Here is a 17,587-nt window from a genome sequence, read left to right as displayed (position 1 = left end):
GAACAACTAGTCTAGGACCATTACCATTATCTATCTATGCATGCTCACTTCTCCCCTACCTACATGTACAAATTACCTCAACTAAGCTATACCCCCGCACACTGACTCGGTACCCCCTGTATATAGCTATTGTGTTACTTTATTATAATTTTTTACTTTAGGTATATAACTCTTCTTGAACTGCACTGTTGGTTAAGGGCTTGTAAGTAAGTGTTTCACAGTAATGTCTACACTTGTTGTAATCTGATACAGTCACAGGGAGACGCCAGGCAGGGATGCATGAGAACGTGTCTGTACAATACGTGGCCTGTATATGACATATTACAGTCAGTGATGTGTCTTTCATTCTTATCTACAGTACACCATTACTGCGCATAACCAGACTCCTGATTTCCTGTAAACCCTACCCCGACTGTTGAAGAGAAGTACAGTTCAGCATTTTAACTCTTCAGCGCTCCAGGCTTCACACATGCCTTAACTCCAGGATTTTAATTTACATTGGGATTTAAACTGTTAGAAATACTGAACACTTACAAAGAGCGAATATGAAACAGACCTATTCTGACTCAAAACGGTGACTTTCCAGAAGCTGAAACAGTAATGTAGGTAAACGTCTGACTTGATATCTTTACGGAGGACAGCGTGTACTATAACTGCACTGCAATCATTCTGTCATTGGTAAAAGTACAGCCACATACAAGCGAACTAATGTTTTTTTCTGTCTTACAGAAGTTCTGCTTTCCTGTAACTTCACCTTTCTGGAGGTGTTTCACCAAACTCAATTACCAAAGGGCTGTTTGTGGCCTTCACTCTCCCGAACACAACACCGGGATTCTTATGTACAAAGTTAGAATTAACGGCTAAAGTGTACTGCCAGTAGTGCTGTTGCTGTATCTGGTGTTCTACGATGACAACATCTATTCCTGTCCCTAAGCTGCTGATGGACTTTCTGGAAGAGCTGGGTGAAAATGACCTGAAAAGATTGCAGTGGTACATGATTCAGAACCAGTTTGAAAGCTGTCCCTCCATCCCATCAAGTCAACTGCAGAATGCAAAGGAGGAGGAAACGGTGGATATGCTGGTGCGGACCTATGGAGAGAATATGGCTGTGGATGTCACACTGGATATCCTACGTAGAATGAAAAACAATCATCTTGCTGACCAGTTAACTGAAGGTAGCTAGTGTTATATGAAATGAATCAATATTCATGACCACATTGTATTGCTCATTTCCACATTTTGTAATTATGGGTCCAATCTTGGTGCTCATTTCAAAGGTGAAACTAAAACATTTCATTTCAGCTTGGAAGGAGCGTATAAAGATCTCTCCGTCAGTGGCACCATCTGAGAAAATGGCTTCCAGATCATCTCTCCCAGAGGAGGATCTCTCTTGTCCTGTGTGTGGTGAAATCTTCGAGCGTCCTCTCATCCTGTCCTGTAGCCACAGCTTCTGTAAAGAATGTCTGGAGAAGACCTGGAAAAAGACCACATCTCGAGGCTGTCCACTTTGCAGGAGCACATCTTCGATGGAATTACCTAACCTGGCTTTGAAGAACTTGTGTGAGTCCTTCTTACAGAAGACTGAAAAGAGAGCTCATACGAGTTTGGTAAGTCCTTTATGTTGGCATCAGGATCTAAGGAGCTCTGCAGTGTTCATAGCTCTTCTGTGCAGCTGCAGGAACACACAATTTGATGAATGTGTTCATAGGACAGCTATAGTTCTGGAACTTGAACTATTTTCGAAATACCTCTACTGCAGCAAGGTATATTCTTAATGTAACAAACTCTCACGGGGGGACACCAAGAGCCAAGTTAATTAGCCATCATCTAACAATAACCTATGTAATTAGATACATTCATGAAAAATATTTTCTTGATGATGCAGTTACATCAATTGATATATAATTAATTCATTGATTGAACTGCAGAAAATCTTACAGATTGTGTCTTTCACTGATTCCCAATTAGAGGCAGCTGGTAATCGTTGTCTCTAATTGGAGATCATATTTAGGTAGCTTTTTTTACACCTGTGATATGTGGGATATTGTGTATGTGTGTGTTAGCACGCCATTGTCGTCACAGTTTGTTTATTCTTTATTGTTTTGTTCACTTACTTTAAATAAAAAAGATGTGGAACCAAGATCACGCTGCACGTTGGTTTGAGTGTGCTTCCAACGATGGTGACACAGGGTTGATGATTTCATCTTAAATCAGCCATAAATCCCGTTGTGAAATGGGGAATGGAAGCTTGTTGTGTGCAACAGGGAGTGGCAATTGAATGCAAGCTTTAAAAAGTTGTAGATATTGTTCAAATATTTCTAGACTGTCTATGAGTAACAGGGTTGACGTGTTATGCTCGACCCACTCAGTTTAACTCCAGAAAACACCAATAAATGGCCAAAAAGCATAGAACCAGCTCACCAGGTTTTACACTATGATTTTAATATTAGAAGTCTGTTTCTTTTGAATTAAAAAAAAGGAATAGTTTCACCATATTAAAACGAGAGTTCAGTTCACATAACAGGGTTGACCTTAAAATGAGGGACATGGGGATTCCCGGGTGACGCAGTGGTTAAGGGCTCGCGCCCAGGCTCTGTCGTAACCGGCCGCGACCGGGAGGTCCGTGGGGCGACGCACAATTGGCCTAGCGTCGTCCGGGTTAGGGAGGGCTTGGTCGGTAGGGATGTCCTTGTCTCATCGTGCTTCTACACCTGCATTGCTTGCTGTTTGGGGTTTTAGGCTGGGTTTCTGTACAGCACTTTGAGATATCAGCTGATGTACGAAGGGCTATATAAATAAATTTGATTTGATTTTGATTTGCACCAGCGACTCCTGTGGCGGGCCGGGCGCAGTGCGCGCTAACCAAGGTTGCCTCCGACACATTGGTGCGGCTGGCTTCCGCGTTGGATGCGCGCTGTGTTAAGAAGCAGTGCGGCTGGTTGGGTTGTGTATCGGAGGACGCATGACTTTCAACCTTCGTCTCTCCCGAGCCCGTACGGGAGTTGTTAGCGATGAGACAAGATAGTAGCTACTTCAACAATTGGATACCACGAAATTGGGGAGAAAAAAGGGCTAAAAAATAAATAAAAACATTTTTAAAAAATGAGGGATAAAAAAATTATCTTCAGAAATGACTTTGTCAAAGCAACAAAATAACTAGGGCTTTACAATGATGGTGAAAAGTGTAGGGTTAAGTGGGTAAACATCTTCCTTGAAGTCAAGGGTGCACAGAGGGACAAGTCAAAATGCTGCATTTTGGCACTTCATCAAGTCTTTATTCTTCTAAAAAAATCTGATTTATTGAATAATCCATGTGGTCTATATTAAAGAGCACTTCAAATCATATACAGATGTAGGATATTCATTTGATCACTCTTTTGTTGCTGAGAATTTTCCTGCACTAAAGAAAATGCAAACTTGTAGTGTATTTGAGTTTTAAAAAGGCTTTTAAAATTGTCATTTCAACTTTGAAATTTCAGACTTGATTTGCCCTAATGGAAAATGTATCAACCCCTACAAAAATGTCTATTTAATTATGATTGAATGGCTCAAATGAAGATCCTACATCTGTAACAGGCTTATAAAATTCAATATTGGTCCACAATTTCTACTTAAATTATCAAAGGGATGCAACAGGCACTATTTTCATGAAATGACCCAGTAGAGTTTAAGGTTACAGCTGAGTAATACAGTTAGACTGCTCTCTCTCCAGTAAAATGAGTTTCTTTCAATGAGGCTATGTCCTATTCCAGGATGAAGTCTCATTCCAGACTGGCCTAAAGCCCCTCGAGGAGAAACTGAAGGAAAATTCAACAAATCTGTGCTCAAACAACTAAACACATTAAGGTGAGTACAAGTCAAACAAGGTTGCAGCAATAATGGACTTCACTTGTGAGAGCTATTCCTCTCACTGTTTTCAGAGCCAGGCCCGGAACACAGAGAGGCAGATTGAGGAGGAGTTTGAGAAGCTTTACCAGTTTCTACGACAGGAAGAGAAGGCCAGGATAGCTGCAGTGGGGGAGGAAGAGCAGCAGAAGATTCAGATGATGAAGATTGAAGAGATGACCAGGGGTACATTATCACTTTCAGACACAATCAGAGATAGAGGAGCTGCAAACTGAAGACATCTCATTGGTGCAGGTAAGAACTTCTCTCTTCTCTCTTAGACACATAATGTAATATATTTTTTTTAAACATAGATTCTAAATACATTCCACACAGAAAAATATATGAATTACATTGTTGATAACATTGATAAGTATGTTGTCCTTGTATTCATCTGCAGAACTACAAGGCCATGATAGAAAAGTAAGTGATATGCCTCCTCTCTCTTCTCTCTGGTTCTGAACCCAACCCCAAAGCATCACTGACTCCTGAATGTTTTCCTAGGACCCAGTGCACACTGCCCAATCCAAAGCTGCTCTCAGGAGCACTGATAAATGTAGCCAAACACCTGGGCAACCTGCAGTTCAGAATCTGGGAGAAGATGCATGGGATCATCAAACACAGTGAGTACTGCACAATATAATAAATCAATTAATATGGTAAGTACTTTCATGATACATTATTGATAGTTTATTTTGAAGGAGTTGGGCGGTTCCACACCGTACCTATTTATATTGGATAGGATAGAAAGGTTAAGATATAAGGGAGTGTTCTGAAATAGCCTAGGCCGAATTCGAACCCATGCTGCTGCTATATATGTATTCCTGAGGCTTAGACCACTAGAACAACCCAGGTCACAAATTATTGATCGTTTATATTATATTTTCTAACCAACAGAATGTCTGTCTTTTGTCTTACAGCTCCCGTGACTCTGGACCCCAACACTGCCGCCCCTTGGCTTTCTCTGTCTGACGACCTGACCAGTGTGAGTCAAAAATGGCAGCAGCAACCTATGAACCTAGAACGGTTTGAGAATTATCAAATTGTACTGGGCTCTGAAGGGTTCAGCTCAGGAAAGGACAGCTGGGAGGTGGAGGTGGGGGACCATCCTCTCTGGGATATGGGTGTGGCCGAAGAGTCCATCGAGAGGAAGAAAAATCTGACTGTGTCACCAGAATGTGGAATCTGGGCTATTTGGTTGAGGAACAGCAAGTAGGAGTAGGTGGGATCCTCCCTCTGCAGAGGAGACCCCAGAGGATCAAAGTGCAGCTGGACTATGACAGTGGGGAGGTATCTTTCTACGACTCCAAATATATGACTCACATCTACACTTAAAGACATTACATTTAAAGAGAGGATGTACCCATACTGTATGGTTGGACCCAGTAGTAATGCCACCAACCCTGATATAAAGATCTGCCAATCAGAGGTGTCTCTGACAATGTTCTCTCAGTGAGGTGTGTGTTTCTGTGTGTCTTTGTGTGTGTGAATTATTAACTTTGATAATGATGGTGATTATGTCTTGAAGATGAAATCAGATGACACACTAACAGAGATAAACAGATTAATGTCTCAAGTGAAATAATGTGAGTGTGATTCTAGTTTCTCACAATAATGGTCAACTGGTATAACTTCTACTCTTTTAAATTCTGTATAATAGTGTATTGTGTGTGTGGTGGTTGGGGGGTAAGGGGGGCTATTTTATTTTATCCACCTGTTGACTTTGTTGAATTTTGTATTTAAATGATTCTACATCCATTTTTGGATTTATAAGTAAATTATATTTACCCATTGATTCTTGAAGAATATACTGTGTTATAAATGCCTCATGAGCTTAGTACAACTGTCAAACCCCATCAGAACCCATATCAAACTGTATTTGTCACATGCTTCATAGACAACAGGTGTAGACTAACAGTGAAATGCTTACTGATGGGTCCTTTACCATCAATGCAGTTAGATAAGATAATAGTGAGAAAATCTAATAACATTTTGAAATAGTGACATGAGGAATAAATACACAGTGAATAATGAATAAAAGTAAATAGTATAAATAACATGGCTATCTACAGGGAGTAGAAAAGCACATAAGAGTACAGGGAGTACCAGTACCAAGTTGTGCAAGGATACGAGGTAATTGAGGTAGCTGCTGTATGTACTGTACATTTAGGTAGAGGTAAAGTGACTAGGCAACAGGAAAGATAGACAGTAGAAGCAGCATAAGTGTCACACCCTGGCCATAGAGGCTTTTTATTCTCTATTTTGATAAGGGCATGGTATGACTAGGGTGGGCATTCTATGTCCTTTTTTCTATGTTTTGTATTTATATGTGGTATGGTTCAGGGACAGCTGTCTATCGTTGTCTCTGATTGAGAACCATACTTAAGTACCCTTTTCCCCCACCTGTTTTGTGGGACGTTAAGTTTGTCTTTGTTCAGGGCACATAGCCCAAAGCTTCACGGTTTGGTTTATGTTCTTCATTTGTCGGCATCATTTTGAATAAAGAAAAAATGTACGCTTACCATGCTGCACCTTGGTCCAGTCCTTCAGCCAGCCGTGACAATAAGTGGTGTGTGGTGTTAGTATGCATGTGTGTGCATGTTATATGTGTGAGTGGGAGTATGTAATGCGTGTGTGTGGGTGGGGGGGTAAGTGTAAGAATGTGAGTATCTGGGTAAAGTCCAGTGTGTGTGCATAGAGTCAGTGCAAGAGAGTTAGTGCAATGTTTGTAAACAAACACTATATAGCCTATGATTGTGGGTCCTATTCATTCCGCATCGTGGAAGTTGAGCATTACAACATGATTGAAATTTAAAGGCAATGTTCCTGCTTTAGCCGGAGACTGCATTCACGGTAAACGCTGCATATGTCAGGTAAATCGAAAATGACCTTTAAATTTCTCTCTCAGAATCTGTAATGCTTCAGCTGTACAGATTGAATAGAGCCCTTTGATATAATGGATGGTGTGTCCTTGCATCCATAGCATCCAGTTTGAAACGCACGACTGAAACCAATGTAATATTTTGACATGGCGGGAATTGCATGCAATAACAGAGCACTACCTCCTTCCTGGACCTTGGTATGACTGTTCAAATGACAAGCTAACTATTTCAAATCAAATCAAATTGTATTGGTTACATACATGGTTAGCAGATGTTAATGCGAGTGTAGCAAAGTGCTTGTGCTTCTAGTTCCGACCCTGCAGCAATATCTAACACGTAATCTAAGAATTCCACAACAACTACCTAATACACACAAATCTAAAGGGATGGAGTAAGAATATGTACATATAAATATATGGCTGAGCGATGACAGAGCGGCATAGGCAAGATGCAATAGATATAAAATACAGTATAAACATATGAGATGAGTAATGTAAGATGTGTAAACATTATTAAAGTGGCCTTCTTTAAAGTGACTAGTGATCCATTTATTAAAGTGGCTAATGATTCGAGTCTGTATGTAGGCAGCAGCCGCTCTGTGTTTGTGATGGCTATTTAACAGTCTGATGGCCTTGAAATAGTAGCTGTCTCTCGGTCCCAGCTTTGATACACCTGTACTGACCTCGCCTTCTGGATGGTAGCGGGGTGAACAGGCAGTGGCTCGGGTGGTTGTAGTCCTTGATCTGTTTGGCCTTCCTGTGACATTGGGTGCTGTAGGTGTCCTGGAGGGCAGGTAGTTTCCCCCTGGTGATGCGTTGTGAGTTTGTGAGAGTTTTAGTTGACAAGTCAAATTTCTTCAGCCTCTTGAGGTTGAAGAGATGCTGCCTTCTTCACCACACTGTCTGTGTGGGTGGACAATTTCAGTTTGTCTGTGATGTGTACCCCGAGGAACTTGACTTTTTTCTTTCTCTACTGCTGTCCTGTCGATGTGGATAGGGTGGTGCTCCCTCTGCTGTTTCCTGAAGTCCACGATTATCTCCTTTGTTTTGTTGATGTTGAGTGAGGTTGTTTTCCTGACACTACACCTCGAGTGCCCTCACCTCCTCCCTGTAGGCTGTCTCGTCGTTGTTGGTAATCAAGCCCACTACTGTTGTGTCATCTGCAAACTTGATGATTGAGTTGGAGGCGTGCCTGGCCATGCAGTCATAAGTGAACAGGGAGTACAGGAGGGGGCTGAGCATGCACCCTTGTGGGGCCCCAGTGTTGAGGATCAGCGAATTGGAGATGTTATTTCCTACCTCCACTCCCTGAGTTGGGTCATCAGAAAGCCCAGGATCCAATTGCACAGGGTGGGGTTGAGACCCAGGGCCTCAAGCTTAATGATGAGCTTGGAGGGTACTATGGATGTTGAAGGCTAAGCTGTAGGCATCGTCTGTAGACCTGTTGGGGCGGTATGCAAACTGAAATGGGTCTAGGGTGGCAGGTAAGGTGAAGGTGATATGATCATTGACTAGTCTCTCAAAGCACTTCATGATGACGTAAGTGAGTGCTACAGGGCGGTAGTCAGCCATTTAATTCAGTTATCTTTGCCTTCTTGGGTACAGGAACAATGGTGGCCATCTTGAAGCATGAGGGGACAGCAGGCTGGGATAGGGAGCGATTGAATATGTCCGTAAACACACGAGCCAGCTGGTCTATGCATGCTCTGAGGACGCGGCTAAGGATGCTCTCTGGGTCAGTAGCCTTGCGAGGGTTAACATGTTTAACTCTCTTACGTCGGTCACGAAGAAGGAGGCCCACAGTATTGTATTATCCTCAAAGCGGGCAAAGGTGTTTAGTTTGTCATGAAGCAAGACGTTGGTGTCCATGACTTGGCTGGATTTCTTTCTGTAGTCTGTAATTGCCTGTAGACCCTGCAACATAGGTATTGTGTCTGAGCCGTTGAATTGCAACTCCACTTTGTCCCTTTGATTAGAGTAGCAAATTTGAGTGTTTTGCCCGCGCAACAATCAATGTGCTGGTAGAATATAAGAAGCCTTGTTCTCAAAGTTGCTTTGTTAAAATCCCCAGCTATAATAAATGCAGCCTCAGGATATATGGTTTCCAGTTTACATAGAGTCCAGTGAAGCTCCTTGAGGGCCGTCGTGGTGTCTGCTTGAGGGGGTATATGCACGGGACAATAACCGACGAGAATTCTCTTAATATGGTTGGCATTTGATTGTAAGGAATTCTAGGTCAGGTGAACAAAAGGACTTGAGTTCCTGTATGATGTTTTTACACCATGAGTCATTAATCATGAAACATACATCCCTGCCCTTCTTCTTCTGAGAGAGAAGTTTATTTCTGTCTGCACGACGCATGAAGAAACCCGGTGGCTGTACAGACTCCGACAACATATCCCGATAGAGCAATGTTTCTGCAAAACAGAGAATGTTACAATCTCTGATGTCTTTCTGGAAGGCAACCCTTGCTCTAATTTCATATACCTTGTTATCTAGAGACTGGATATTGGCGAGCAATATACTCGGAAGCAGTGTACACGCTTTCGAAGTCTGACCAGGAGGCCGCTCCGTCTACCTCTTCTGCGGCGACGTTGTTTTGGGTCGGCCTCTGGGATTAGATCCAATGTCCTGGCTGGTGGTCCAAACAAAGGATCTGCTTCGGGAAAGTCGTATTCCTGGTCGTAATGTTGGTAAGTTGACGATGCTCTTATAGCCAATAGTTCTTCCCGGCTGTATGTAATAACACTTAAGATTTTCTGGTCTAACAATCAAAGAAATGATACATAACAAAACAAAATACTGCATAGTTTCCTAAGGACTCGAAGCGAGGCAACCATCTGTCGGTGCCATCTTGCAAATTTGTTTATCATTCCAGATCAGTTTCCTTTGTTGACGCCGAAAATAGTTTCTGGAAAGGAATTCTTGAAAAACTACTTTGGTTTATCAAAGTAAGAATGAAACCATATCCTCTGAAATAATCCACACTTGTGTGTTAGCTAAAATGCATTGAATTGTAGGTCTGCCTACGCACTTGCATACTACATCCAGTAGGTGGTGCTCCATACCATACAGGGGACAGAGAAGTTGACAGGTCTTGGTTCTCTGTGTGTGTATGCTGCAGGACTCAACAAATGCCAAGGAGCTCAGAGAAAGGGGTGAAGATTTGAGATGCAAACGGGTCCTGACACTTCTTGGACAAGATGGGGTTCAGAGACCGGGATGAGGGAGACCTGGGACCTGTGTATAGTTTCCAGTGGAGGCACTATGGTGCGGAATACAGAAATATGCACGCAGGTACACCACACTCTAACATGGTATTGTAGGATTATGATATGTGTTTCAATTCAATTTTTTTAAAACTAGTGCTTAATTTTCATGGATAATACTTCCCTTATAGATTACACAGGACAAAGTGTGGACTAACTACAGAAAGTTGACACAATCAAGATCAATCCAGAAGAATCATCATGTGTGCGTGGAACCTCAAAGGCATCTGACAGTCTTCACTGTGTATACACTTAACAGTCAATGTTGGTTTTGTATTGCTCACACACCTGTGCCTGTGTTGTTCCCAGACCATATGGCGCTGCCCCCCTGCCCTGCCCTGTGTCAGTTGTATTCAATTGACGGGAAGCTGCCGTGCCAGCTGTACCAGTGCTCGGGGGACATGGGCCTGGGAGTGCCCTTCAACATCGCCAGCTACGCCATCCTCACCTACATGATCGCCCACACATCACAGGACTTGAGGTGGGGTTGACACCAGCTTAAATCCCCTATTCGCTAACACCCTCCCTTCGACACAAAGGATGATCTGTTAAGTGTAATAACCGGTCTATAATAAAAGCAGGGTAGTAAAATAATGTATTTCATTCCTGCCTTTCTCCCTCCAGCCTGGTGAAAGTAGGTTCATGACAGATACAACAACTGAGATATACACACTGCAGTGACAAGTGTGTAACGCTATGGCCACACAGACGCATGAAAACAAAGACACATTCATCCTTCTGTATTTGTCCATCAAAAGTTAAACTATTTTTGGACTGGTTGCAAAACGTACAAAGGCCTACATATTGTGCGTTTGACGGACGGTCGTCCATTATCCGTCAACGGATGACTCGCATTGCAAAACCATTGGCTCAATCCATCATTTTCTGACACAAAATGTCTGGCCGCGGCCCAAACGTGATTCCCTTACAGCCCCAGAGAGATTCGACCCTTCCCCAAGCTGAAGCTCATTCGGACAGTGGAAAAAAAGAGATGACTTCCGTGCAGAAGACTAAGATCGTTGACTACAATCTCCAACGCATCATCAAAATGTAGATGGCAGTTTAAATGGCCTTCAATTAACTACAATGAACAAAAATAAACACCATGCAACAATTTCAAAGATTTTACTCAAGTACAGCTCATGTAAGGAAATGTCAATTGAAATACATTCATTAGGCCCTAATCTATGGATTTCACATGATTCTGATTACAGATATGCATTGGTTGGTCAGACATACCTTAAAAAAATAGGGGCATGGGTCAGAAAACCAGTCCGTATCTGGTGTGACCACCATTCATTTGCCTCGTGTAGCGCGACACCCTCGCATAGAGTTGATCAGGCTGTTAATTGTGGCCTGTGGTCCCACGCTTCAATGGCTGTGCGAAGTTGCTGGATATTGGGAGAACTGGGACATTTCAGCTTCCAGGAATTGTGTACAGATCCTTGCTACATGTGGCCATGCATTATGCGGAAACATGAGGTAATTGCGGCGGATTAATGGACCGACAATGAGCCTCGGGATCTCGTCATTGAATTTCTGTGCATTAATTTCCATCGATTAAAATGCAATTATTCATTTATTGTAGCTTACACCTGCCCATACCCTCACCACCACGGGTCACTGTTCATCACAACGTTGACATCAGCAAACGGCTTACCCACACAACACCATACAAGCCATCCGCCTGGTACAGTTGAAACTGCTGCCACTGTCGCAGTCATTCTCTAAAATGACATAAGTAGCTTATGGTAGAGAAATGTACATTCAATTCTCTGGCAACAGCTCTGGTGGACATTCCTGCAGTCAGCATGCCAATTGCACACTCCCTCAACTTGACATCTGTGGCATTGTGACAACTGCACATTTTAGTGGCCATTTGTCCACAGCACAAGCTGCAGCGGTGTAATGATCATGCTGTTTAATCAGCTTCTTGATATGCCACACCTGTCAGGTGGATAGATTATCCTGGCAATGGAGAAATGCGCCGTAAAAGGGATGTAAACAAATTTCTGCACAAAAAAAAAAAGCTTTTTTGGGCATATGGAACATTTCTGGGATCTTTTATTTCAGCTCATGAAACCAACACTTTAAATGTTGTGTTTATATTTTTGTTCAGTGTAATATCTGGGTTGAGGTTTTCCTTTTGATTGAAATATTCTGGTACAGTACAGTTTCTACCTGTTGCCTTTTTAGATTCAATTGTGTATTTTATATTGTTTGTATCACAGGAATTTGGTAAATAAAGAATATATACATTTAGTTATTGGCACAAACATCCCTTTTAGAAACATACAAAAGTGAAATCATTTCATCTTGTGCATTGATAACCAAATACAGGAATTTTTCAATGGTTACTTAAGAAAATCATTGGTTGAAAAATCTACTTTAACTGCCTGGCACCGTACCCGTCACTGGAGCTTCTTCCACACTTGCCCCTGAGGGTACTGGTGTGTCTGCACTGACGACTCCAACATCTCACAGGAGTAGCCTGGATCCTGATGGAACAATAGCCAACAGAAACCATGGGCAAGACTTAAAGAGCCACAGCATTTAAATTAATGATCACAACACCAGATCATTTTGACAGAAACCATACCTTGGGAGGCATGTAGTGGGCGTTCTGAATCACAACGGGACTTCTGAAGTGCTGATGGAGGTGGTCCACAAATTCACACATCCTGAGAAAGAGAACAGATTTTATTTCAGCACCTGACCACAGCTCAAATAATTACAGTTATAACCAACTGACATAATTATGGGGTCATTGTTATATTCTATATTATGTCATTGTAGCTTGAATGGTTTAGAATGATGGGCTGGGATGTCCATGTTCACGCACCGGTTGTCAAGACTGGCAGACACAGAGATGTAGTCAAAGAGAATCAGGTGCTGAACCAACTCACACAGTCCAACACCTCCAGCATGAGGACACACAGGCACTGGGGAAATAGATTAAAAGATAAACACACAGCACGGGCACAGAGACACACAGCTGGGCTCATACTCATCAAGCATCTGCTGATCTTGGATCAAGCCCCCCCCCCCCCCCGTCCATACAATCTTACCTACAAGGCAAAACTGATCCTAGATTAGCACTCCTATTCCGAGATGCTTTATGAATATGACTGCTGATGTCTTACCTTTGAACTTGTGGGCCATGAGCAGCACGGCTAGGTTCTCGTTGACACTGCCCAGTCTACAGCTGTCAATCTGGACAAACTGCAACGCCGACGCCTGGAGGAACTGCTTGAACATCACTCTATTATGGCACTGGAGGGGCCACAAGAACATTCATTCATTACATATCAGATAAACTGACTAAATACTGACAGCGCTTGTGTAAAACACTGAACACAACGAGTCAGTAACATTGACACACAGGGAGTCCTAACCTGTTCTCCTGTGGCCACTCCAATGCCAAGCGGCGCCAAGGCCTGCAATGGCAAGAACAGAGATGTTAAACTTAAGCAGAAACAAGCGTCGAGGCTTGGAGAATAACCTTTCATTCTGAAGCCATGACTGTTTCTCAATTTGTGCTTCCGCAATTTCTCACATTCCATCTCCTTGAGTCCTCAAAACACATTGGAGAAAAGGTCCAAGGGGAGGGACCTTCTCTAATACAGTTGAAAAGGAGGCAGGGAAATAGGATGTGAGGAATCACAAAGCAATTAAGAACCAAGGCCTCAGATCCTTCCCTCATCACCTTGGAGATGGCAGCATGTCCCAGGATATCGTCAGGGGAGGTGGGCTCTTCGATCCACAGGGGTTTGTACTCAGCCAGCCTGGTCACCCAGGTTATGGCCTCGCCTACGTCCCACCTTTGGTTGGCATCAATCATCTGAAACAGAGAAGACAATTGGCTGCAGAATGAATTGAGCCAATCCTGTGCATGAGGTTTACTGAATCCAACGGCATTACAGATTTACCAGTGTGTTGTGGGGTCCAATCATCTGCCGGATGAGACTGCACCGGCGAATGTCATCCTTTAGGTCAGCCCCCACCTTCACTTTGAACTTGGTCCATCCATCATTTAGTGCATCGGTGCAGAGCTATAGGAAGATAGAAATACACAGACTGACATACAGTGGGGTCCGAAGTGATTGACACCCATAACCCCAAGACATGCTAACCTCTCACAATTACTACTAACAGGGGAGGTCAGCATGTCTTGGGGGTATGATCTTTGACTTTTTCACTTAGTATACATAATCATAGTAGCATCCACATTAATGTAGAAGTGTTTATAAACATATTCTTATTTAAAATAAGTGACAACACATTTACCATTAATTTCTATTGGGCACAAAATAATTTGAAAACAAAACAAAACGAACTGCATATGTTTCATGTAGTCATTGCATACTAGGACTACGGGACCAAATATTACACTTTTGACTCCTTTATTCATAAGAGTCTTCAGGGGTGTCAATTTTGACCCCTATCTTTGAGAACAAAAAAGTATTACTTGTTAAAAACTCAAAAACTGTATTGGTATAGAAAACAATCCCTTTTTTTGCATTAATTATAGCCCAGTATTTTAATAATTTAAATACAGTAATTGCTCATCTTTATTAAGGGTGTCAATCATTTAGGACCACACTGTATATAAGGTTTCCCTATGGGGCCTGGTAAAACGTAGTGCCCTACATAGGGAATAAGGTGCCATTTGGTACTCGGACCAATGCACAGCATATGTATGAGAGGAGACCTGTTTCAGCAGCTGGTCGGAGTATCCTAGCCAGGCACAGGAGGTGGTATAGGCAGGATAACCCTCCTTCAGCATCTGGTCCACTGAGAGGTCATACATTCACATCAATACACTTCATTAATAAAATTCATATTCCAATAGAGGAAGGTACATTTTTATAATTGCAGTACTGAGTATATTATGGGATTGTAAGCACTTCATGGAGGAGCAATTACAGCCACTAAACTCCACTTATCAAAGCCGTTAACGTCGCTCAGGCCCTTTGTGTGCTTACCTCTCTGCTGCTTCCCCGTCTGGGCTTTCACAAGTATATCTGAGAACGAGAGAGAACAAGAGAGAACAAGAGAGAACAAGAGAGAACAAGAGAGAACAAGAGAGAACAAGAGAGAACACGCAGATCAAAGACAATAGGTAATGGTGTTTGTAAACTACCTTGTGAACCCGTTAAACCAGAGTGCAGATGGCCAATAGAGGAACATATTATGGACAGTGTTCAGCAAGACGTACCAAGGGCCTCCTCCTCAGTAAGGGCATCAGTGATATATCTGAAGTCAATGCATGAGATGAGCTTTCTGGGGTCCTGAGGCAAGAACACAAGCGTGTACAGGCACACGTACATACACTACTTCATCCTAAAAACGTGTCTGATTACAGCACATTCCAAGGTGTACACATTACATTGTGTCATTCCAAACTTTATCCGCAAGGTCATATTTCAATGTCGCACAAAACTGAATATGACGTGGCGGATAAAGTTCGGCACGACAATTTCATTTGTACACATCTAAAGACCTGCATCACTATACTGACATTTTTTCCACTTATAAAGACGTATTTGGAGCTTTTGTTCGAGCCCACATACTACAGAACGAGGATGTCAATCGCTGGTTTGGGTAAGTTTCTGTCTTGACATTTCTAGAACATGCCATTTACATCCAAAATACAGATATGATCCCCCCCCCCCCCAAAAAAAAACACCTTTAAGTTTGATGCTTTACTCGAGAGTAAAGCTAAAAAGCTCTCCATATCAGCAACTTACCATTTCAACAAGCAGCTTCCACAGTGGCTGTTGACAAAAAGGACAACAGTCATTTTAGCAGTATCTCGACATATGAAGGGTCTTGCTATATTGCTTGGCATCCATAGTGTCGCTGTCTGATGAAAACCCTCATTGCATACATACATATATATATACATATACATATATATATATACATATATATATATATATATATATATATATACATATACATATACATATACATATACACATATATACATATACATATACATATACACATATATATATATATATAGTACATTGAGGGGTTACTGCTTTCAATTCATTTGAAAAATAAATAAAATCAGTTACAAGGTTCAGACAGCAACGACTGCTGAGGCAATGTGGGCCATGGTCAAAACTAGCGCACTATATAGGGGACAGGGATCCAATGTCTCACCTTGCCCTCGGACCGCGCCCAGAGGTCCCATACTGCATTCAGGACCGCCGCAGTGGCCAACTGAATGACTCCTTTCTCTGGTCCAATCTGGCACAAGACCGGGGTAAAGGATCTGCTTACACACGTCTTTCAGTGAAGTGTTAGTTACTCAGTGTGGATTGATTAGGGTAGTTTGTGTTGGAGTGGTTGTGTACACTCACCCATCGCATCTGTCCATCGCTGGTGAGGAGACGGTAAAATCCACGGAAGTCACTCACAATCTCCTCTAGAGATTTCCCCACAACTAGGGCGGACAGGGCTTCCACAGCGCACACAACTGCACAGTTTAAAAAAGGGACAAATTTTAAGTAATTTGAAAAAAAGTACACAGTATTATCCTCAGACTGGCAGATAAGTTCACATGGGGACAACTAGCATGTAATGCGTAATCATTTAGAGATCCGGGAGTACCTATGTTCTGGTTGCACCTATGCATACAAAGCCAGACTGTGTTGTGTTTACACATACTACCACAAGATGTAGCTGTGGATAACATGTATTTAGACTACTAAACAAAGCCCACCAACTGGGACACTCAATAACACATTGAAATGGTGAACGTTGGATCAAGAATCTTACCAATTTCTGTGCCTCTCCCCACAGTAAAAGTCAAGCCATATCCTTGCATTCCTTGATCAGTTTCGATGACAACATAGGCGACAGAGTAGTCCGGGTCGGTGTGCTGAAAGAAGCAACATTTATATTTTCCTATATGATCCTTAGGCCTATCATAGGTAGGGGAAAATGTGACATGAATAAAGAAAGTGCTGCAGAAATCAATTTTGTCTGCAACTTCTGCAAGAACGCATTCATTGCATTGATGCACCTACCATTGCGTCTGAACCATGTTGCTCCAAAGATGTTGGAAATCTGACATCGCGGACAGTCAACTTTATAATTGTTTTTGTCATTTTGCTCATTGTTTTCTTAATACAGGGAAGTAGCCCGCTAGTGTACTATCGCTTGCTCAACATGGAGTCTCGCCCACTGCGATTGGTTGAAATGCCTTTCCGCGTAGGAAAAGTGTGATTCTCACATGACTTTATGCAATCATAGTGGCTACAACCGGGTGAACGAGGTTGGCGTTGATTACAATCTTCCTGGGTACCGGCTGCCTCTTGGGCTTGAGCCGGGTGCTCCGTTCTGTCCGACGGCAAAAGTGACGCGCGTGGAGTAATGAGTAGGATTCAGTGTTTTCACATGCAGCAGTTATTGGTTTTGATTAAAAACGCAGCATTGTTGACAATATGAGTGCAGAGCAGATTACCGTTCACTTTTGAGCAGGGCTGGCCTCCCTTAACCGATACATCTGGTCACGTGACGGGCCATAGCTTCGGTAAAT

At 42.5% G+C, this 17,587-nt stretch overlaps 1 protein-coding gene and 1 pseudogene across 2 annotated transcripts; one reads left to right on the top strand and one right to left on the bottom strand.

Annotated features, from left to right (window-relative positions):
- The first annotated feature begins 203 nt into the window (after positions 1–203).
- On the top strand, positions 204–6,205 carry LOC109909607 (zinc-binding protein A33-like; annotated as a pseudogene).
- Positions 6,206–11,144: 4,939 nt separating this feature from the next.
- enosf1 (enolase superfamily member 1) lies at positions 11,145–17,538 on the bottom strand. Of its 2 annotated transcripts, XM_020507478.2 has the most exons (15): positions 17,076–17,538; positions 16,825–16,927; positions 16,407–16,522; positions 16,207–16,293; positions 15,786–15,812; positions 15,254–15,326; positions 15,021–15,059; positions 14,747–14,829; positions 13,965–14,087; positions 13,742–13,876; positions 13,431–13,472; positions 13,179–13,308; positions 12,878–12,977; positions 12,635–12,716; positions 11,145–12,533 (listed from the first exon to the last, which is right to left on the bottom strand). In XM_020507478.2, the coding sequence occupies exons 1-15, from the start codon at positions 17,163–17,165 to the stop codon at positions 12,447–12,449; spliced, it is 1,317 nt and encodes a 438-aa protein (XP_020363067.1). In that variant the 5' UTR covers positions 17,166–17,538; the 3' UTR covers positions 11,145–12,446. The 2 variants fall into 2 exon arrangements, with proteins under 2 accessions (XP_020363067.1, XP_031652090.1); XM_031796230.1 differs by lacking the exon at positions 15,254–15,326.
- Between the last annotated feature and the right edge of the window lie 49 nt (positions 17,539–17,587).

Source organism: Oncorhynchus kisutch, linkage group LG18 (genome assembly GCF_002021735.2).
Source record: "Oncorhynchus kisutch isolate 150728-3 linkage group LG18, Okis_V2, whole genome shotgun sequence".
NCBI classification, from domain to species: domain Eukaryota; kingdom Metazoa; phylum Chordata; class Actinopteri; order Salmoniformes; family Salmonidae; genus Oncorhynchus; species Oncorhynchus kisutch.
This window is presented reverse-complemented; position numbering and strand designations above follow the sequence as displayed.

Excerpts from the sequence above, each read along its gene's own strand:
- enosf1 (XM_020507478.2), bottom strand. The coding sequence starts at position 17,165 with ATGAGCAAAATGACAAAAACAATTATAAAGTTGACTGTCCGCGATGTC. Across the intron at positions 15,813-16,206 it reads GGGCGCGGTCCGAGGGCAAG|CCACTGTGGAAGCTGCTTGT; the intron begins GTGAGACATTGG and ends TTTTGTCAACAG. Across the intron at positions 15,327-15,785 it reads GGAAGCTGCTTGTTGAAATG|GACCCCAGAAAGCTCATCTC; the intron begins GTAAGTTGCTGA and ends TTCTTGCCTCAG.